Below are 22,524 nucleotides of genomic sequence, written 5' to 3'. Positions count from 1 at the left end.
GATTTTTATTTTTTGCTCCCCCCTCTGTTTTTTAGGCATTCTCTGCCCTGTCCAGGCAGTTCAGTTGGTTAGTGTCGTCTCGATACACTGAGGTTGCAGGTTTACTCCCTGGTCAGGGCACATACAAGAATCAACCAATAATGCATAAATGAGTGGAACAACAAATCGATGTTTCTTCTCTCAAGTCAATTTTATAAAAAAGTAGGTAGCACTCTCTGAGCTTTGTTCTTCTGCACCTTGGTCCCTTTTTTTACTTAACAATATGTCTTGGAGGTCTTTCCAGTTCCCTGCACTGTACGGTTTTCCGTTGTCGGGCTGTGCCGTGTCTCATTCATCCAGTTCCTTTACGATGGACATCTGAGGGCATTTTCAGTCTTACTACTGAAAACAGGGCTGTGGCCGATAGCTTCGTACATTCATCTTTTGGCGCCTCTGCAGGTGTGAGTTCAGGGTGAATGACCATCAGTGGGGTTGCTGCGTGCATATATTTGATAATGAATATGGGACCATTTCCTCCGGATCCTGTGCAGATGTACTTTCTTTTATCCTGAGGTGCATTGGTGTTCTCTGAGTGAATGAGACTTGTCCTTTCTTGGTTACTGATCGTCTCTGCAGTCATCTCTAGTTCTCTGTCCTTCCTCAGACTTGGAAGTCACAGTGTGGGCAGCGCCCACCACGTGTCCGGCACTGCCTCTGGGCAGACCCACAGTTCAGACCCTCGCACAATGTGTAAGGCCCTTTACCTACGAGGTCTCGTAAGTTTCACTTTTTAATCCTTTCTCCAATTCTACCACACACTACAGGTGGATAAACTGAGGCCGAGATCACAATTGGGAAGAGATAGAGTGGTGACCTCAGTCTAGACTTGTCCAACTCCAAAACCCATGTACGTTTCCTCTACCCCACACCACAGCCCTGTCTGATGTAAGTGGGCTTCCAAGTTGTAAAAACAAGGCAGTGTGGTGGGCCAAGGCGAGAGAGACCCGGGCCCCAGTTTCTGATGTAAGGGGGTGGGGGGGCAGGGGTTGGTTGGAGCAGGACCTCACCTTTTCTTTTGATTCCATCTGAGAATGAACGAAGAACTTCAGTCTGTAAGTTGACTCCTAATTAGGACCAAGGGGCCTTTTTTTTAGAATACAATTTTAGAATGTTTATTTTTTTTCTTTGAAAGGACTTTTGTAGGTGTGGGTGGGACACAAAGGAGCAGTCACAGAGTGCAGGGTAAAGTGTTCCATTTCTGGACCACAAGATTCAAGGGTTAAACTTTGTTGACATGATGGAATTTTTTTTAAAGAGTAGCAGGATCCCAGAGCCTGGGACTCGAGGTGAGACTCCCTGGGGAACCTCTGTGTAGAAACTAGTCCTAAACCATTGAAGGGCTGGGAAACTGGAAAGCAGAGTTCTTTCCACATATCTTAGGCCTTTGAAATTGCTAATGAATGTGTCTAAATGTCCCTAATAATCTAGCTTCTCTGTCTGGCCCTGTGGAACTGGTCTGATAGGTTTAGGGTCTGGTTCGGAACAGTGACGAAATCCTGGCTGCTGGACCAGATGTGGAACTGCCTTGTTAGGGTGGTGTCTGCTCCATTCGGGCCCTCACAGACCCACAGCAAGGGGGAGACCGTGCTTCTTCCTAGGTGTGGACAGTCTGGTGAGGCTTTGTATTTCACACGAGTCCTGGCACACTTGTCTTCCTCACAGTGCTGTGAGGCACATGCTTAATTTTCGCTCCCATTTTTCAGTGAGATACTGAGACAGATAAAACATGATTTTCCCTAGGTTTCCTATGCTGGTGAAGTGGCGTCAGAACTTGAACTTGGGTGTCCTAATGTGGAATCTCCTGCTCATTCCTGCCCCGTGGGAATAAGGTGGGAGATGCCCTGATTCAGGAAGGCTGAGTAGGAGCCCCAGCTCTGATCAGAAGTTGTTTTTTCTAATTTAGTTTAAAAAATTAATTCAACTCAATTCAACTTGAATCCACTATATTTACAGCACAGTGCTAGACTCTTTGAAGTATAGAGATGAATGAAACAGTGCCGATTTCCAGGGAGCTGGTCATAACAACCAGTCATGGTACAAAGCAAAATGCAACAGAGGCCATGAAAGAGGTACAGACCCCATTTTTGGAGTATAGAGGAAGGGGATTAGGAAAACCTTCAGAGGGACTTTGCTTCTGAGCTGAGTTGTGATGGGTGAGAGCATGGAATTTTAGAAAGGATAAGGGGTAGGGTGTTCGTTTTAACAGAATTGAACCAAAATTCAGAATAATTTAGCATGTTCTTGGAACACGTGGTTCAGTGTGGCCAGAATGCATTATAGGAACACAGGTTTTCAAACTGCGTGCCTAAGAACCCATCAGGGTATGTGCACCTCCAAAGATCTGAATCTGGAAGGCCTGGGACAGTGTCCAGGAGCAGCACCTAACTAGTGGAGAGGTAAAGGCAGAGAAGGCTTTTTTGCGGGGGAGGGCACCTTGTAATCTGAGGTCTTAAGGGCAAAAGGGTGATAGGAGAAAGGAGCCTTGTTCCAAGCTGCGCGAACAGCCCTTTCTAAAGGATTGGCCAGTGCGGGGGCAGGCGGGCAATTTGCAGTCTGCACTCTTGATAACTGTTACCTTTCTCAGACGCAGTTCACAGCAGGCTGCTCTTCCCGCTTCAGTGGGTTGTGTCACTCGGAGCCTTGGTAATAAGCAGCAGCAACTTCTGGTGGCTGCCAAACAGACAAGGAGTTCAGGACAGCAATTTTCAACTGGGGCACTGCAAGAATGTTTGAAACATGCAATACCTGGCACTGACATCTTTTTTCCTTAGATTGTCAAATAAAAAATGACAATAGTCCATACAACAATAACTGTCTGGTGTGAATGAATCAAAATTATGCCTTTTGGTGTTGTTAGATTGGCAAAAAGTACATTTTTTGGCATGCTGAAGAATTTTAGTAATTAGTTTATGTGTGTCCTGAGATGGAAAAGGTTGAAAATCGCTGGTTTGCGGAAGAATGATGCAGGGACTGAGAAAAGCTGGAGAACCAGATTTGGAAGATGGGCCAGAGCCAGGGGAGGCTCAGCCGCGGAGGGTAGCCCCAAGGCAACTGGGTTAGGAGCCTGCCACCATGCTTTCCGCCGTATTACTGCTTTCCTGGGTCACTCCCGGAAGAGTCACCCTGCTGGTGATGTATGTGTCAATCAGGGCCCACTGGCAGGAAGCCTCTCCATCCGCCAAGATCCCCTGTGGGGGGTTCTCCAAAAGGAAGCTCAGGGTGCTGATGGGAGGGGAGGGGTAGGAGATGGGCTGACAAGACAAAAGTGGCAAATGTGTCCACTGCCTTAGCTGTGCTTCTCCTTGCCTCTGAAATAAAGGCAGATGCCATGTGGTATTATTGAGGCCTTCCATAGCTTCACTATAAGCAGCTGCATCTCCTCACTCCGTTCCACGCCCTCTCCAGTTCTGCAGCTTGCAGGCCACTTCCTGGTGCTGTGCACTTACTCAGACTTTCCTTTGCCTGTGGTACTCGCCCCTCACTCTCAAAACTTCCTTTGTCTATGCTCAGCTTCCACTGCCTGCCAGGATGGACCAGTCCTTTCTCAACACTCTGACAGCCCTTTCTTTGTGAGGCACTTGTGGATTCCTGTCATTGTCCCAACTCCATCTGTTGGTTAGGTTTCTCTGAGATTGGGAGGTGGGAAGGAAACCAACACCTCGGAGCCCGCTTCATGCCGGGTCCCACGCCTGGCACTCGGGATCCTGCAGCTCCCAGCCATAGTACCCAGGGGCTGGGTGGATATTCGCAGCATGATTTAATAACCTGCTTTGCAAGTATTATTTTTGTCCTTAATTTTAGGGAGATTTGGGGGTGTGGTGATGATTGGAAGGGTAAGATGATGAGTTGTTGGTGGCGCGTTTTTGGTTTGGTTGTTTTTTAAGATTTTATTTATTGCTCCAGCTGCTGTGGCTCAGTGGATTGAGCACCGGCCTGCAAACTAAAGGGTTGCTGGTTCGATTCCCAGTCAGGGCACATGCCTGGGTTGCAGATCAGGTCTCCAGTTGGGGGCGTGCCAGAGGCGACCACATGTTGATGTTTCTTTCTTTCCCGTCCTCTTATCTAAACAAATAAATGAATAAATTTAAAAAGAAAAAAGGGGTTTTATTTATTTACTTTTAGAGAGAGGGGAAGGGAGGGAGAGAAACATCAATGTGTGGTGTGCCCCAACTGGCGACCTGGTCCACAACCCAGGCATGTGCCCTGGCTGGGAATCAAACCAGCAATCAGTCCACTGAGCCACACCAGCTAGGGCAGGTTTGTTTTTGTTTGCCTCAGCCAGTTAAGTACTGGAAAGGTTGAGAAGCATCCCACCCTTGCTATTGAGACTGCCCCCAGGAGGACAGTTCTAGGGGTTGTGCCTGACTCTGTTGACACTTGGTTACCTGGTATGGTGAAATGCCAGGCCCTCGTCTTAATAGAACAGGATCATGCAGTATGGGTTCCTTGGAGTCTTACTCTCTGCTCTTGCTCAACTCTCAGTCTCTTGTTCTGGAAGAGTGAGAAAGAGAATAAAACAGTGCAGGGCAGGAGCAAGTGAAGACTTGGGAAGTACTGGAAGGGCTGGGGTGACGCTCCTTCTCTTCCTGAGCTTGGGGTATTCGTGCTCATTCGTAAGTGAGGCACTTACTGAGCATCTGCCTGATGCCAGGCTCTGGTTAGTGACACCCCTACAGTAATAGAACCAAAGTGTGATGGCTAAGAGGGTGACTTCATTTTTATTTCATTAAAAAATTTTTTTTTAGATTTTATTTTTTATTTTAGAGAGTGGGAAGGGGAGGGAGAGGGAGAAAAACATCAATTGGCTGTCTTTTATATGTGCTCCAACTGAGGACTAAACGCACATCTCAGGCACGTGCCCTGACTGAATCGAACTGTGACCCTTTGGTTTGTGGGATGATGCCCAACCAACTGAGCCACACTGGCCGGGGCTAAGAGAGTGACTGTAAATCCCAGTAGCACCACATGTTGACGGGGTGGTGCTGGACAAGTTGCTTACCCTCTCTGTGCCTCATTTTCCTTGCCTGTGAAGTGGAGGTGATAATAGCATGTACCCCAAAGTGTAATGGAGGTTAAATGAGGAAATCTATGTAAAAAACTTAACATAATTTGTGACACATAGAGTTCAGTAAATGTTAACAATTACTATACTATTTTTTAAAAGATTTTATTTATTTATCTTCAGAGGGGAAGGGAAGGAGAGAGGGAGAGAAATATCAGTGTGTGGTTGCCTCTTGTGTGTCCCCTGCTGGGAACTGGCCTGCAACCCAGGCATGTGCCCTGACTGGGAATCAAACCATGATCTTCAGTCCATTGAGCTACACCAGCCAGGGCAATACTATTTTTTTTTTTTTTTAATGACAAAAGATTTAAAACAGCCTCTGGAAGAACCATTTGTTCTTGCCAATCTTGTACTTCTCTTTGAACTTGAGCTTGGCCTCCTATGGTCCTTGCATTTTGGAGTAGGGTCTCTGTAGATGTCCTTGTTGATAACAATTTTGTCCAAGGGGATGTTCACAGAGTACCTTGTAGGCATGAGGTGGTTTTAATTACAAGCTTTTACAAAAGAGTTGATCTTGGACCTCCTGGCAGTTTCCTTCTTGCCCAGCTGTCACTTTGTGGGATAATGGTCAATTCCAGCAACCAGAGCATGACTACGGGGCAGTCTGAGATGCCATGTTCTTTGCAATGACCACTTTTTGTCAGGCCAGGACCAGCACCCCCTTCCCGGGTTTCATGAACTTGAACAGTCATTTCAAAGTTAAATGAAACAACCTTTTAACAACCATTTCAAAATAAAATGAACAACCTTTCAAACGTGGTGCTGACCTTCTGATGCCTCTAATTTGGTGTTAGGTTAGGAGGCTTGGGTTCCCTCGCTGACACTGGCTGGGGCTGTTACATGGTCAGGGCACTCAGGATGGCATTTGATTGTTGACTGCAGCATTCCAGGGCCCAGCGCAGAGAGGGGCTCTGAGAGGACCCCCCAGTGTGCTTGTTGGGGCCACGACTGGAGCAGGGTGCTTGGGGGAAGCGGAGGGGCCTGCCTCGGTGGGCTGCTTACTTACCCACCTGCCTGGGACCGTGTGCCATTTGCTCCCTCTGTAGACCCGGACTTGTTTCTTCCTGTGTAACAACCAGCACCACGATTTTTCAGGAACTTATTGGGTGCTTTACACATATTCACTCATTAAAAAGGGTACTTAAAATAGCTACCTCACAGGGTGATTTGAAGATTATACACAATGCCACAAGTGTGTGAAAGTGCCAGCAAAGTGTTAAAAGCAGAAACAACTGGGTGACAGTGCTAATGAAGTTCTTGTCCAATTAAAAAAAAAAGATCTATTCTAGCTGGTGTGGCTCAGTGGATTGAGTGCTGGCCTGCAAATCAAAGGGTCGCTGGTTCGATTCCCACTCAGGGCTCCTGCCTGGGTTACAGGCCAGGTCCCTGGTGGGGGACCTGTGAGAGGCAACTGCACACTGATGTTTTTCTCCCTCTTTATTTCTCCCTTCCCCTGTCTAAGATAAATAAATAAAATCTTTTTTTTTTAATCTGGTTAAATTTTCTTTCTAAATGTATATATATACTTACACACGGACAAGATAAATAGCAGTAAAAATCAACAACAAAAGCTTTTTAAACAACACAATTCCAACAGGTTTCTCTTTTTATCCCAACCCTTAGTTCCTGGCCTTGGCAGATGTGTGCATAGTGTTTCTCCACCAGAACACGTGTGTCTTGAAGGCGTTTAATTTTATGTCTAGCGCCTAGTAGGCTCAGTTAATGTTTGTTGGATAATGTCTTAAGGGACATGTCTTTATTGATTTGTTTTCTATTTAAAAAGAGAGAGACTACCCTGGCTGGTGTAGCTCAGTGGATTGAGTGAGGGCCTGCGAACCAAACAACCGCGGTTTGATTCCCAGTCAGGGCACATGCCTGGGTTGCAGGCCAGTCCCCAGCAGGGGACGCATGAGAGGCAACCACACATTGATGTTTCTCTCCCTCTCTCCTTCCCTTCCTTTCTAAAGGTAAATAAATAAAATCTTTAAAGAGAGAGAGAGAAATTGTTCTCGAAAGGAGCATCTTGTCAAGGTTGAAGGTCTTATTTGGAGAGTAATATAATAATTTGGGTAGCAAAGTATACTTGCAAAACACAGCCAGGCAAAAATCTCCCTTATTTCCCTGATGAGTCAGTTTCCCTGATGATGCTTACCCTGAAATTAATCTTCTCCATTAGCATTGAACTTGATATTGGGAGTTATGAGATGGACTACATTAGTTCCCTCCTCCATACACATGCCCCAAGTCCTCCTTACTTGTCACTCCAGATCTGTCTTGCATCTTTCAAGTTGTGGTGAGTGTGAGTGTAAAAATCCAAGAACGTTTTATTGTGGCAAATACTGTGTGCAGAGGAGAGATTCCAAGGACCCTAAATACAGACCTAAATCCAAATCGGCTCAGCCACTTTGTCACTCCTATGTGGTGGTCTTGGGCAAGTTATTTAATTTTCTTTAACCTTATTTTTCCTCACTTGTAAAGTAGAATAATAATGCTGGCCTCGGGGTTTATAGTACTAAATATTTAGTGAAATACTAAGTAGGTATCATTGGTAGCTAGTCTCATGTTGCTGTCCACACAGCATCTGTGTGAAATGAATTTAATTTCAGTTTCAACCACTTGCTGTGCATTTAAATAAAATAAAATATGATTTTTCATTTGAAAATATGTTTATTAACTTTGTCACTGACTTTTGCTTTTAAACTTCAGTAGTGTGATCACTGGCTTTTATTTAGAGGTTAAATTGGATTCTAACCTCAGATACCACCTTTTCTAATTTGATGTTTTTAAAAAACCTATCAAAGAATCAGGTACATTTTATTATGTGCTAGACATAGTTCTATATATTAATATATATCCGTCGGAGTTTGGATTCCTCCCGTAGTTACTAGTAGAGAAACTGTCTCAGGGAGACTTAAGTCATCTTCCCAAGGCAGCACCATGATCACATCCCTGGGCTGGCAGCCTGGTCTCGCTGATTCCACAGACAGTGGGGTCCTGAGTAGGTGTCAGTAGTAGCTGTACTTATGTTGTTGTCCACACAGAATCTGTGAAATTCTCTGTGAATTGAAACTCGGGAATCCCCATTCTGTTTTGTCTTCCTGTGAGTTCTTGGTTAAGCTTTTGGACATCCGGTTCTCCCTTAATAAGATTCTTTGCCTCACTTCCTAGCAGGTGGCCTGTTTTGTGGTGTTGATCTTGTGTGTGTTTTGAGAATTTTTTAACACCATACCAGGTGGGGCAAAACAGGTTTATAGTTGTCCATAAAGGAAAAAATACAGTAATTAAGACTCATTAATGCAATAATGAACTGTTTCACGTCAACTGTAAATCTGCTTTGTCCCACCTGTACATAACCAGAACTTATTTTTAATGGAGTCTCAGAAGACTCTCTTCATTGGTTGACAAAATTATCCAAGTTTTTGTTTCAGCTATTCAGATGTTCTCCCCTCAAGTCAGAATTTAGCCCTTCAGAATGACTCTCCTTTTTTTTTTTTTTAAAAATAATCTTCATGCGAGGTGCGGGTTTTGGGGGGGTTGTTTGTTTTGGTTTTTTTGTTACTGATTTTGGTGAGAGAGAAACACCAATCAGTTGCCTCCCATATGCACCCCAGTACCTGCAACCTAGGTGTGTGCCCTGACTGTGGATTGAACCCACAACCTTTTGGTGTGTGGGACAGTGCTCCAACTAATGCTCAGAATTATTATTATTTTCTCTGAGAGAGGGGAAGGGAAGGAGAGAGAAACACCAGTTGGTTGCTTCTCATACACACCTCAACTGTGGATTGAACCCACAACTCATCTGAGTCACACTGGTCAGGACACTCAGGACGATTCTGAATGAATTCATGGTGTTACCGGACTCTGGGCAGGCCAGCAGCCCCTCTGTACAAACTAGGGTGAACAACTGGAGGGACTCTTCTCCCTAGAGCTTCGTTAAACAACTTGCTATGGATTTTCCTTTAATAAAGAGAAAAACCAACTTCTGGCCAAGATGGAGGTGCAGGTGGAAACACTGTGCCTCCTCGCACAACCAAGTTTAAAGACAACAAAGTTTTAATAACAAAAATGCAGCCAAAACAGAAAATTGAACTGTACAGAAGTCCGACGACAACGAACCCTTCAGCCAAACCAGTAAGAGGGGCGGAGTCAGTGGCAGAATGGGATTGGGCAGGGAAGATCAGCCGGACTGACCCAGGAGCTCAGGAGCGCAGGCGGTGGTTGGCGGATCCCAGGCGTGGGGTGGCAACGGGTGGACCTGGTGAGGGTGCAAGGTGGCTGGCTGACTATGGTCACATATTCGTGCACAGATAAACCAAGCGAAGGAGCAAGCAGTGAGGCAGACCTCTCAGGCCAGGGCCCCAGTGACGGGAATTAGAGCCTGAAAGCACGAGTAGGAAAGACTTTCGGGGTCGAGGTGCCAGGAGAAGCTCCCAGGCTCAGAGAGAGTTCATTGGAGAGACCCACAGGGTCCTGGAGGGTGCACAAGCCCACACAACTGGGAACCAACATCAGAAGGGCCCAGTTTGCTTGTGGGAAGCAGCAGAGGGGACAGAAATCTGAGAGCAGAACAAGTGCCATTGCCCCTCTCTGACCGTGCCCCCACATATAGCGTCACAACCCTGAGACCTGGGTTGCCCCGCCCTGGTGAACACCTAAGGCTCCGCCCCTCATACCTAACAGGTGCGAACAGACCAAAACATTATGGCTCAAGAACAGCTCAAAGCCCCAGAGCCAATACTAAGCGACCAAGAGATAGCTAACCTTTCAGATGCACAGTTCTAAACACTGGTGATCAGGATGTTCACAGAATTGATTTCAGACACAAATTACAGGAACAAATCAAGGCTAAACTAGTTGAATTGAAGGGAAATACTCAGGAAGCCAATAGTAATGGAAAGGAAACTGGGACTCAAATCAATCGAGTGGACCAGAAGGAAGGAAAAAAATGACCAAACAGAAAAGAATGAAGAAACAAGAATTCAAAAAAATGAGGAGAGGCTTAGGAACCTCCAGGACATCTTTGAACGCTCCAACATCTGAATTATAGGGGTACCAGAAGGGGAAGAGGAACAGCAACAAGTGGAAAACTTATTTGAACAAATAATAAAGAAGAACTTCCCCAATCTGCCAAAGGAAATAGACTTCCAGGAAATCCAGGAAGCTCAGAGAGTCCCAAAGAAGTTGGACCCAAGGAGGAACACACCAAGGCACATCATCATTACATTAGCCAAGATTAAAATGAAGGAGAGAATCCTAGAAGCAGCAAGAGATAAGGGGACAGTCACCTACAAAGGAGTTCCCATCAGACTGTCAGCTGATTTCTCAAAAGAGACCTTACAGGCAAGAAGGGGCTAGAAAGAAGTATTCCAAGTCGTGAAATGCAAGGACCTACAACCAAGTTGATCTATCCAGCAAAGCTTTCATTTAGAATGGAAGGGCAGATAAAGTGCTTCTCAGATAAGATCAAATTCAAGGAGTTCATCATCACCAAGCCTGTATTATATGAAATGTTAAAGGGACTTATCTAAGAAAAAGAAGATAAAAAATAATATGAACAGTGAAAGGACAGCAAACTCACAGTTATTAACAACCACACCTAAAACAAAAGCAAACTAAGAGGAAGCTAGATCAGGAGCGGAACCATAGAAATGAAGATCACATGGAGGATTAGCAACAGAGGAGTGGGAGGAGGAAAAGGGGGGAGAAGGTACTGAGAATAAGTAGCAGAGACGGTAGGTAGAAAATGGACAGAGGGAGGGCAAAAATAGTATGGGAAATATAGAATCTAAAGAACTTGTGACACATGGACATAAACAAAAGGAGTGGTAATGGTGGGGGAGGGAATGTGCAGGGTGGAGGGGAATGAAGAGGGGGAATAGGACAACTGTAATGGCATAATCAATAAAGTATATTTTTTAAAAAGAGAAAAACCAAGTGCACTACCAGGAGCTGCAGAACCCTTTACAGTCTCTGCCTGACTGCCTGGCCTGGCGCCCTGCCCTGTCAGTCACTCAGTCTCCTCCCCAGCCCACTACACAGCTCCGTGCCTCCGGCCTTGGCTCCTGAGATTCTGGGCCTCAAGTGCACCTTGTGCCCTGATCAGCCTTCAGTCCAGCCCTCTTGGGAAGCTGCTAGATGTGCTGGAGCCAGTGGTTTTATCACATTCCCTATGTCCTTGTTGTCTGCTGTGACAATCACCACAGACCATATAGTGTCACTTCCAGTAACTCTTCAAGGTCAAGCAGCACTTTATCATCTGTGGGCCAGCATGCAGTCGGTATATATTTCAGGGCACATACGGGCCGCACAGGTGGATGGAACAACGAAATCAGTCTCAATCTCTCTCCCCCTCCCTCCATCCTTCCCCCTCCTTCCATCTCTTCCTCCCTCCCTCTTAAATCAAAAAATAAAAAAATTTATAAATTGTATTGCATTACACACCTGCTTCACCAAATACTGGTGGAAACCTTGTAGAAATTGCATAGATTTATCTGGATATCCAAGGACAGTTTCAAAACTATCTTGTCCCATTGTGAGGTAATGAGTCTCTTGCAATTGTTGTTCAGAAAGAATGATTGCTGTTTTTATAGATTTCACAAAAGTTGCTTTTGGGGACATTTCATTGAATTGATACTAAGGGGTTTTTTAAAAGATTTTTATTTATTATTTACTATTTTAGAGAGAGGAGAAGGGAGGGAGAAAGGGAGAGAAACTGATGTGAGAGAAAAATGTTGGTCAGTTGCCTCTCGCATGAGCCCCCACCAGGGACCAAACTTTCAACCCAGGCATGTGCTCTGACTGGGAATCAAACTGGTGACCTTTCACTTTGTGTGATGACGCCCAACCAGTGAGTCCCACCAGTCAGGGTAGATGCCAGTTCTTTTTTTTAACTACCAGAGTGCTTAGTTCTTGGACAGGTGCAGGGTAGTGGGAGATTTTTGTCCATGTGCTTGTGGATACAAGATAATGAGAAAAGCATTTAAAAATATAACTTACTGCCTGGCTGGTGTAGCTCAATGGATTAAGCATGGGCTGCGAACCGAAGGGTCGCCGGTTCGATTCCCAGTCAGGGCACATGCCTGGGTTGTGGGCCAGGTCCCCAGTATGGGGCACATGAGAGATGACCACACATTGATATATTTCTTCCTTTCTTTCTCCTTCTCTTCCCCCCTCTCTAAAAATGAATAAATAAAATCTTAAAAAAAAACTTACTGTATGTAATGTAGCAAAATTAAACTTTTGAAATGTTAAACACATACTCATGCTAATAAATTGTTAGCCCCAATTAAAGACTTATTAACATTATGAATGAGAAAAACTAGCAAGATGACCAACTTGGATCTAAGGAGAGTGCAAAAAAACTGGTATTTACATAGTACAAAAAAAGAATAAAATTGCAATTTTAGATGCAAAACTGATGTCCTACAAGCCAATAGAAACAAAGCCTTCAGAGTTATCCCTTTTGCCAGACAGAAATCCTTTGCAATTTATCAGTTTCCTACAAGTAAACGTCTTAACTTTACAGACTGTGGGCCTCATCGGTAGTGAAGAGAAAGTCAAACAATGTGTTTCCATAGAGCATCAGGGGATTTTTAGGCGGGCAGGTTAGACAGGCCTGCCTCTCATATGACTTTAAAAGGACGGGTTTTTTTTTTTTTTTTGTCTTTGTTTTGTTTTTTGCCTTGTTTTCAAGTTTTAGATAATTTTCATAATGAATCACAGTTGGGTTTAAGAGTTGATATGTAACTGGATCTGAGGTAGAAGAGAGCCCTTGATGAAAGTAATTGTGGGTCTTTTTGAGATAAAATTGTGAAATACAGATGGGAAGAAGGAGGTCAGAAGTGGGAAAGGTGAGGCACGGTGAACACATTCTGAGAACCTGCCCGGTGCCCAGAGGCAGCTGTGGAACAGGGAGTAGGTGTTTTTCCAGGCTGGATGGTGAGATGGGGGTGGGGAGTGGAGTCCCCTGGAGTCGGGGGAGCAGTGGGTGGGAAGCTTTGTTTAGGAAACTTGATTTTGTGTGAAGGGCTGCTGGGCCAGCAGGCCGCTCAGAGAAGGTGATGTCTCGGTGGGAGGCTGCAGTGGAGGTCAGGCGGGGTATGGAAGTGGGGCAGAGCTACCTCTGATACCATGGAAGGAGGCCTGCCAGAAATTCAGAGTGAACTTACCACAGAGGAAAGAAGAAAGAGCAGTTGAAGGTGGTGCTGAAGATCACTCTCCTGGCGGAAACTCGGAGAGCTGGCTCCGGTCCCCTGCTGTGTTGGACCAGAGAAGCCAGGAGCTGGAACCCTCTGAGGCTGCCCCAGAGACAGCCAAGCAAAGCAGACCAGGAGAGCATTTGAGAGTGACTTTGGCTTCCCTTTGTGTCATCTTTTTCTCTTAATTTTCAAATGTTTTATTTTATTATGTAATATTTGATAAATGCAAAGGCATATATGACACATTTGTGTGTTATGAAACAAGCATTTGAGAAACCCCATCTCTCCACCCAGTTTCTTCCTTTATGGTTTCTTTGCCAGTAAAAAGAGTTTACTCACCCCGCACTGAAAACATGGGGTGCCTAGTCACTCGTTTGCCATCCTGCGTCATTCAGTGCCTCCTCCAGACTCCCTTTCCCCAGAGTCCCCATGGAGTATGCAGTGCTGTCCCTGTGAGCCAAGGTCTGGTCCAAGTGCATGTGCCCCCCTGGTGTTGGAGCGGAAGGATTTTAGGCACTGGTTTGCCTGTTAAAACCGTCCCTGTGTTCTTTGTGTTACTGCCTGCCTTTCAGGGCGGCTGTTGTTAAAGGGTGTGGTCGGTAGTGTCTGTCTCCTTGGGCCCTTGTTCCTCTGCGTGAATGGCGGTGACTGATGTTTTAGGTCCCGAGAAAGCAATGGTGATCACAAATGGCAGAATGGTGGAGAAATGAAAAGTTTTTTCACTGTTGACCCTGAGGCTTGATACTGGTTTACAGTTTATTCTTATTTATATTACATTACATCACATTACATTATGTTATGATTCTGTAATTATTAGGAAAAGAAAATCCTAGGAGGGGTGGAAGCAAGACACTCAAGAAGGATACTTGTTGGGAATTAGATTTTCTGTTTTACCTCCCTTTCCCCCACTGGCTGTGGTCTGTCTTATTCCATAGTCTACACACATCATATACCATGTTTATTTCTGTGTTCTATGTTTCTTGAACTGAGCTAATATGAAAGGTAAAATGAAAAAAAAAACCTAAATGGAGATAGTTTAAGTGAATGTTCTTAATGATCTTTAAAAAAATCCCTCTAGGGATTTTTTAAGTGGAACACAAATTTTACTACACAATATTAAAACTTATATGTGGTCAATTTCTGCTGTAATGTAACCTGAATTCCAAAAAATCACCATACTGTGAAAAATCATGCAATAAAATCCACAGGGCTTATGGGGGCAGGGGTCAAATACTCAAAAACTGTAGAGGTAACCAAAAAAGAAAAAAAAAAGATAGAGAAACTAAAGATAGGAAGCTAGTAAAACAGTGCAGTTTTAACAGATGTTAAGTGGCTAAGAAGTATAGAAATACCACCAAAAACATGGCACTTTACCTTGGAAAAGAGGTAAGGTGGAAGTGGGCACTGGAACAGTGAAATGGCAGGAGCGGGGCTCCCTGAAGTCAAATGGAAAGTTCCGACTTCCGCGATGGAAAGTAGGAGGTGATGGTGTGGAACACCAAGCGACCTGACCAGCTGGTGATGAGCTGAGGTGGGCGTGTGTGTGCATTTTGTGGATTCCTGTGTGGCTCATTTCAGCCGGGTACGGTTTTCTGCATTTTCTAGTGTTTCTCTCATGCATAAGTAAACACAAAATTCATGTTATGCTCAAATTATTCCCTTAATCTATCCAGTGCATTGGAACAAATTTGCATTTTTCAAAATAAGAGTCAAAGCAAAACTGACAGTCAAAAAAACCCACTATGAATAACTTGTGCTATCTAATAATAAGTGCCAGGCACTTACCCCATGAGTTAGATGTAATTGTGAACCACGTTATTTCAGATGAGGAAACCGGCTAACAGAAGTAAAACTTGCCCCAAGTCACAAGGCTAGGTAGGACATGGTAACTATAATCTCTGTGTCATTCCTTTTCCTGAACAAACTAAAAGTAACAAAGTGTGGCAATATATAAGAAAGAGCAAATGTCCATAATATGAAATTTTTTCAAATCAATGAATAGAGACAAATAGTTCAATAGAAAAAAATGGACAAAGGTCAGGAGCAGGCAATTTGCAAAGGAAGAAATACAAATGGCCAGTAAAATTGGAAGAGGAGACATTTGGCCTCATTAGTACTTATTCACATCAGTCAGAACAGTTAGATGTCGTTGTCTTCCTCCGTTTGATGGACAGAAGTAGATGTGGGGAAGTGCTGGCAGGAGCAGAGATCGTCGCAGCCTTTCCGAGGCACACGCACCTGTCCTTTGACTCAGCCATCTAACGCTAGACATTCATCCAAGAAAATAATCAGACAACTGGGGAAAGATTTTTGTTCAAGATCTGTGTAAGAATTGTTAATAATCCTGAAAAGTTGAAAACACCTACCCATCATTACTAAGTGGTTAAATTCTAGTGCATTAATTCAATATAATACAATACTTTGGAACTCTCAGAAACGATGATAGTGTAAGCCAATATCCATAATGGTTGACAATTAATATTCTTCATGCTTTACTAAGCAAAGGGAGCAGTGTACAAAATAGTATAATCCTGTTTTTGCAAAACCATTCACATACATGTTCATGGTTGTGTGTGTGAACAAGCCCTGTATTGGAAAAAGTCTGGACATACACACGCAGTTTGGAGACAGTGTTACTCCACTTGGGGCTTCAGACTCATTATTCCTGGCGAGAATTAATCTGATAATATTTTGGACTGACTGGTTGTAGTACACAGGTGACAACTGGAACCTCTGTTTGGTTACAAGCTTTTAAAGAGTCTAAAACCCAGTTATAGTTTCTGGGCTCAGTCCACTTTTAATTCATAGTTTAAGCAACAGCTAATCCATAGTTTAAGCAACAGCCAACAGTTTAAGCAACAGCTAAAAACAGAAATGTGGCTTGGTTGGGGAGGGTAACCTCCCCAACTGAGGGCATCTGGCCTTCAGCTCTGGGGGCCTCAGCTCATGATGCAGTAACTGGAACTTCATTTTCAAAGCTCCATAAAACCTGTGCCTCCTCCCAGGCCTGTCTTTTGTAGGTCTTACGGCTCTCTGTGGAAATGAAAACCCATGTCATCAGAGCAGGGAACAGCAAGGAGACATTAGGGTGCTCCCTTGGTGAGGGGTGTGGGGTAGCTCAGAATTACAGAGCAAAGCTGCATTTGGGGGTGGGCCTCCTGAGCCTTATTTCTCTTGGCCTCATTCTTGTTGGGGAGCCCCCCTCTTCTTTGTCACTGCAGACCAGATGGGGGTCCCAGGGAGACAGTGGCTTTAAAGAGCTTCCCATTACTTCTCCCTTCAAGTGCTGGGTCTTAATGGGCCCTTTGTGCCAATCAGCCCAGTGCCAATCTGCCTGGCTGGAGATAACACCACTGGAGCTTGTCAAGTGTGGGTTGAAAAGGATTTATTTTTTTAATTTGAGTAGTCGTATTCCATCTGCCTACACACTCTTACCCTGCTTTGTGAACTGAGCTTTGTGACCTCTGCGAGTTACCTCACCACGCCAGCCAGGTCTTCCCCCACAGAAGGTTTTGGAGAGCACCCAACAGGATCACATAAGTGGAGCCGAGTGCCGTGTAGTGGGTGCTCTAGAAGCACCACTAAGAGGAAGCTTTGTAAAGGTCTGCCCTTCACCAAGCACTCTGCATAAATTATCTTGTTAATACTCAAAACAGAGAGACCAAGTAAGGCTTTTAACAAACATTTTATTTGTTTATTTTTAGAGAGGAGGGAAGGAAGGAAGCGAAGAGAGGGAGAGAAACATCAGTGTGTGGCTGGCTGCCTTTCATGCGTCCCCTGCTGGGGACCTGGCCCACAACCCGGGCGTGTGCCCTGACTGGGAATTGAACCTGGTACCCTTTGGTTCACAGGCCGGCACTCAGCCCACCGAGCCAGACCAGCCAGGGCCCAAGTGAGCATTCTTGAGGCAGCCTTTTTGGTGAGGAAACCAAGATAAGTGACTTGCCTTGAGACCCACCTAGTGCCAGAGCCTGTGCCCACTTACCTGACCTCTGGCCTCTTTTCCCTTTTGTCCTTAGCATTCTGTGGATAAAAACAATCAGCCAAGGAGTGACTTTCTTTTGGCAGAAGCAGGCTTCTGTGTCAGTTCACCAAACTGACACAGAATTCTGGAAAGCTCAACAAATTATTAGGTTTCTCTTAGTCCTTTTCCTAAAGCTTTTTTATAATCTTATGTTGTTGTACTTGGAACATGGCAGCACTAAATTGTGTTTTGTTTCAATTTTGTGCTGAGTTTGAGGATGCTCCTTATTTAGTCCTATATTAAGGAATTGGAATCGGTTGGTATGAGTGACAGTACCTGCAGCAGGCTGTCCATTTCTCCCTCTGTCACACACTGGCCAGGTGGGGACAGAGTGGTGTGGAAGTGTTGGTAAATAACATCACTGTGCACCGCAGCTGTTAGAGACCTGGGAGGGACTCGCTGGTGGAAGTTTGGGGAAATGAAAGGAAATGGTGTTTAGGGGGTTGTTTTTGTTTTGTTTTTTATTTTGGTGAACAAATCAGAGCATCCTGTGGCCTTGAGGGTTTGGAGAGGGAGGTACCACAGTTCAGAAACAAGTGGTAGGTCTTTGGGAATATATGCGAGAGGAAAGGTTGGGGGGTGATGTGGACAGTGTAGAGAATCACAGATCTAAAAATACCTGGGACAAAGCTGAGGCTCCAGACTCCTATTGGGGGCCAGTCCTATGAGGAGGAAGAAAGGAGTCATGAGAGGCAAGTCATGGATTCGGTTGGGTTTTGGTAAACCTTTGTGAGGGTGAACCGGGGAAGAGGCCCTGGAAGCAGGCTTGAGGCCCTCTGGGCCAAGAATTCAGGGGTCCTGGGTACTTGGAGCATGAACCGGAGTGGGCAGGGGTGATGCTTCCAGGTGGATGCGTCCTGTTGGTCCCACAGACTCCATGCCCTGGGGAAGAGGCACAGCCAGGGGAGGGCCAGAGTGGGCCCTCCAAGGCACAGAGTCCACAGCCAGGTTGTTCCACCCTGCCCTTCTGGCAGTGAATGCACTGAGGGGCAGAGACCTGGCCATGTTCTGATGAGCTCTATGACCTTGGCCAGGTCATTTCCCTGTTCTAGACTTTGTGGATGATTTTCCATCCATTCTACCCCTAAAGGTCCATGACTTGGGTCAACTTCATGAGTGTTCCTGGGGGTACCAGCAGTGCCCAGGAACATGCCCATCTTGGAGAGGAGGCCCAGAACCTGCTTGTAGGCAGAAGGGAAGTCTGTCTGGGGTGAGGGAGAAGGAGAGTCTGGCTCAGCTCTGCATCCAGACCAGACCCACAGGACTCCTGGGTGCCATGGGGAGCAGTGCTGTGACTGGAAGTGGCCTCACAGAGCAAAGTTACTGAGCTCCAAACCCTTAGGGTAGTGACTACCCACTATGACCACCCACTCTCTGCCCCAGCATCCCCAACTGTAAAATGGGACCAGCAATATCCTCTAAAAGCACCCTTCTCCCAGCACGGAGGCGGCTCCTGATAGGCCTGATGCAGTAAGGAAGGTGGATAGAAAGGGCCTGGAGGTGGGGTCAGGAGAGGGAAGAGTATCGAATGGACGAACTCCTGGCTCGTTTTCCCTCAGTTTGGCCGTCTTTGCCCAGTTGATAACCCCACACAAGAGGTGAGGGTTTCCTGACCCATTTCTGCTCTGATCTTGGGAATGCTTTTGGATTTTCATGCCTGTTTCTAAGCACATTTGAAAGTTAAATATTTTGGGTGTGAGTAAAATGACCCCTTTTCATTTGTTCACAGAGATGCTGCAGTTTGTCAGCAATCAAGTGGGAGAGTTTCCTGACCTGTTCCCGGAGCAGCTGTGTAGCTCCTTCCCTGGTGGTGGTGGTGGTGGCGGTGGCAACGGCAGCAGCAGTAATGGCGGGGGCAGCAGTAGCGGAGCTGGGGACTCATCGGTGCAGCGCTCCTTCAGCCAGGTCCCATTACCTTCCTTCTCTTCCTCGGCCACCTCCCCCCAAGCTCCAGCGCTACAGGTCAAGGTTTCCCCCACCTCGATTCTCACTCCTCCAAGGGTAACTCCCGTTCTTCAGCCCCGCCCCCAGCCTCAGCCTCAACCTCAGCTGCAGCAGCAGACTGTAATGATCACCCCGACATTCAGCACTGCACCCCAGACGAGGATCATCCAGCAGCCTTTGATCTACCAGAATGCGGCTACCAGTTTTCAAGGTAATTCAAGAGTCAGATATGATAGTGATGGGTTATTCAAAAGTTTATGTGCTAGTTTGCTGTTGCTCCCGAGGCAGATTGTAAATAGTTCTGTCCTCTTTGGCGATGACAGAATCTGTTGATTTGGTCCTGTCCAATGAGGTTTGGTTACTGGCAGTCAGGACAGTGGTATGGAATAGCTCACATTCTGCCTCTTCAAATGCCTTAGTATCTATTGTGCTTGCTTCAAAGAGTCCAGCAAGCAGAGCAGACACAGGACTGTCCTGGTAACTAGAGGTGGAGGCTTACATAGAATTAGTCTTGAAACTTACCCAGGTAACAGCCAGGGCTTGGCACCTGTAGGTTGAGAACTGCGCCTTCAACTTTTAACACTGGTGCCGGGTCGCCAAGTAGCAGGCCTTCCAGTAGGCCCTTGGCGTGTACGGGGCTTTCCCTGTTGTGCTGTGCCCCGGCGCCTTCTCGTCAGACACCCTCCGGCCCTGTGGGGGACTCCGGGTGGGATTAGTATTGCTCTGATAATTCTTCTTTGGGCTTTCAGGGTTTAGGGGATGGTGGGAGGAAGCATCAAAGCCAAAAGCTGAGATAATCGTCCCCAAGTGCACTTTCTGTTCATTTCATGGGAGGCAGGGAAGCCCCAGGGACTTGTTATTCTCAACATCTGTTAACTCCCTTGCTGGGCCAGTCATTCGCTGATTAGCTTCCCTCACCTCCACTCCATCACCCAGAATAATAAAATAATTTGCACTCATTCCCTCAGAAATGGATGCGGCCCTTCTGGGATGTTCTTGTTATCTAGACCGGCTTGTAAATGGCTGTGCACATCTTCAGCAGCAGTAGGTGGGGAGTCGGGGTCGTTATGAGGCACTCTATCCTCCATTATTGCTGCGGCTACAGTGACAGAATGCATTCCTTGTTCATGTGACTTTTTTCTCCTCTTTTCCCAAGTCCTTCAGCCTCAAGTCCAAAGCCTAGTGACATCCTCCCAGGTGCAGCCGGTCACCATCCAGCAGCAGGTGCAGACAGTGCAGGCCCAGCGGGTGCTGACGCAAACGGCCAATGGCACACTGCAGACCCTCGCCCCAGCCACGGTGCAGACAGTCGCTGCACCCCAGGTGCAGCAGGTCCCGGTAGGTGGCAGATAAGGTTTCAGGGAGTCACTGTGTGGGGCTGTCAGCTGGTCTCCTGTTAGAGATGTGGTCTGCATACTAAGAAGGACCACTGGGGTGTGAGGGAGCACTTATAGGGTGGGTAGGGACACCCAGGCCCTGCAAAGCATCCCTGAGCCCGGTGTAGAGACCTGGCTGAGGTGGCATCTGAGGGTGTGCACCGGCACTCACATGGACTCCACAAATGCAGGTGTATCACTTACACAGACAGTGAGTATAAAACTGGGAAGAAAGGTGCTCGAATGTTTTTAAGTCGTGAATCACAGTAGATGTATTTTCTTACAAAGTAATTTTTCTTTGAAAAGAAGTCTCGGTTTATCATTTTTGCTTCTTAGCCAGGTTCCCCGCTTTCCTGAGTTTGTTCAGAATCAGACCTGTCTCCCTACCACCATCCGCCCCAAGTCATTCCACCCTTTCCCTGCCAGGCCACTGGCACTGCTCGCCTCGAAACCTTTCAGCCTTGAAATCAGGGCCCTCTTTAGCTGTACCCTCTTTCTCCCTCTCAATCCCGTCATCGGGTTGTATTCTCAGTTTCATGAAAATTTCATTTTCTCTTTCCTGGAGGGTCTATGCAGTAAGAAGCTTATGCAGAAAAGAAAAATAATGCTACCTCCCTCTTCCTTTTCCTCCTTTTCATCCAGGTCCTGGTACAGCCTCAGATCATCAAGACAGATTCCCTTGTTTTGACCACACTGAAGACAGATGGCAGCCCTGTCATGGCCGCAGTCCAGAACCCGGCCCTCACTGCCCTCACCACCCCCATCCAGACGGCCGCCCTGCAAGTCCCAGTAAGAGCCACCTCACCCTCCACCTCCCTTCAGGAGGTGTGCGGTCTCAGAGACGGCCGTACAGCCCCTGTGCTGAGGAGCTGCGGGAGCTCCATGGAATGTGTTGCAGCTGTCACCCATTGCAGCTGTCGCCCCTAGTGTTCTCCCCGAGAGAAGCACCACCGGTGCGTGTTATATGGGAGTTCAGGGACCAGAGCGGGAGAGAGGAACAGCAGCGGAGCCCAGGCTCTGGGCAACAGCTCAGCACAGGACCACCCTCCTCGGTTCTGCCGATGGAGGTTTGGCTTCTAAAAGACCTCAGACCCGGTAGGCAGGGAGGGGCTCCAAGTGAGGGGCATGGAAGGGACCCATCCTTCAGGCGTAGGGTTTCAGCCACTTTCAGAGTAAAAGGTGATCAAAATTTGAAAGCGAGCTTTATTCACAAAAGCCAAGAACTAGAAGCAACCCAAGTGTCTGTCCAAAAAGAACTATTGAGTTACCCTCGGTGTAGTATGTTGAGCAAAAGATAACTATCAAGGAAGAGCTTGTGCCAATGATTCCACTTACCCACTTACAGGAAGTTCAGGAAGAGCAAAAGTAAGCCGTGGTGGTAGAGGTCAGAGTAGATTCCGGGAGGAGAAAGGAGCAGGCGTTACTGGGAAGAGGTGTGAGGGAACCTCCTGGGGGTAGAAATGCTCTGTCTTGGTCTGGGTTATCTTAGTTACACCCATTATACACATACGTAAAAATTCATTAAGTTGTGTATTAAAATGTGTGTTTTTTATTATGTGCAAATTATTTCTCGGTAACTAATGAAGTCGAGCAACTTTTTATTTGTACATTGGTCATTTGGGTATTTGAGGCCATTTTTGGAACAAATTAAAACTAAAATTAGTACAAATAGAAACCGGAAAAAGCAAATTTGAGGGGAGAAATGGGGGAAAGCCTCTGTGCTTGGCCTATTCACTTAATGACATCGCTCTGATGAAAGTGTCACTTCTGCCCTTTTTGATGGACACAGAGTATAAGCAAATGCAGTAAGTTACTTCACTGTCACGTGAGGGGAAAAATATGTTGTACTCTATGAAAAAGTCCTCCCTGGGGCCAGACGAT

At 46.1% G+C, this 22,524-nt stretch overlaps 1 protein-coding gene and 1 pseudogene across 1 annotated transcript in view; one reads left to right on the top strand and one right to left on the bottom strand.

The window, feature by feature from the left end:
• The window catches only part of SREBF2 (sterol regulatory element binding transcription factor 2), a 56,538-nt gene that overhangs the window by 7,665 nt on the left and 26,349 nt on the right, over positions 1–22,524 (top strand). The window contains exons 2-4 of the mRNA XM_037160750.2: positions 19,053–19,478; positions 20,424–20,605; positions 21,286–21,432. Of these exons, the coding sequence (XP_037016645.2) occupies positions 19,053–19,478; positions 20,424–20,605; positions 21,286–21,432 (755 nt within the window). The remainder of the gene's footprint in view (positions 1–19,052; positions 19,479–20,423; positions 20,606–21,285; positions 21,433–22,524) is intronic.
• LOC119060555 (60S ribosomal protein L27-like) lies at positions 5,409–5,783 on the bottom strand (annotated as a pseudogene).

Source organism: Artibeus jamaicensis, unplaced genomic scaffold (assembly GCF_021234435.1).
Source record: "Artibeus jamaicensis isolate MK-2021 breed Jamaican fruit bat unplaced genomic scaffold, CSHL_Jam_final contig_233, whole genome shotgun sequence".
In the NCBI taxonomy this organism is placed as follows: Eukaryota; Metazoa; Chordata; class Mammalia; order Chiroptera; family Phyllostomidae; genus Artibeus; species Artibeus jamaicensis.
This window is presented reverse-complemented; position numbering and strand designations above follow the sequence as displayed.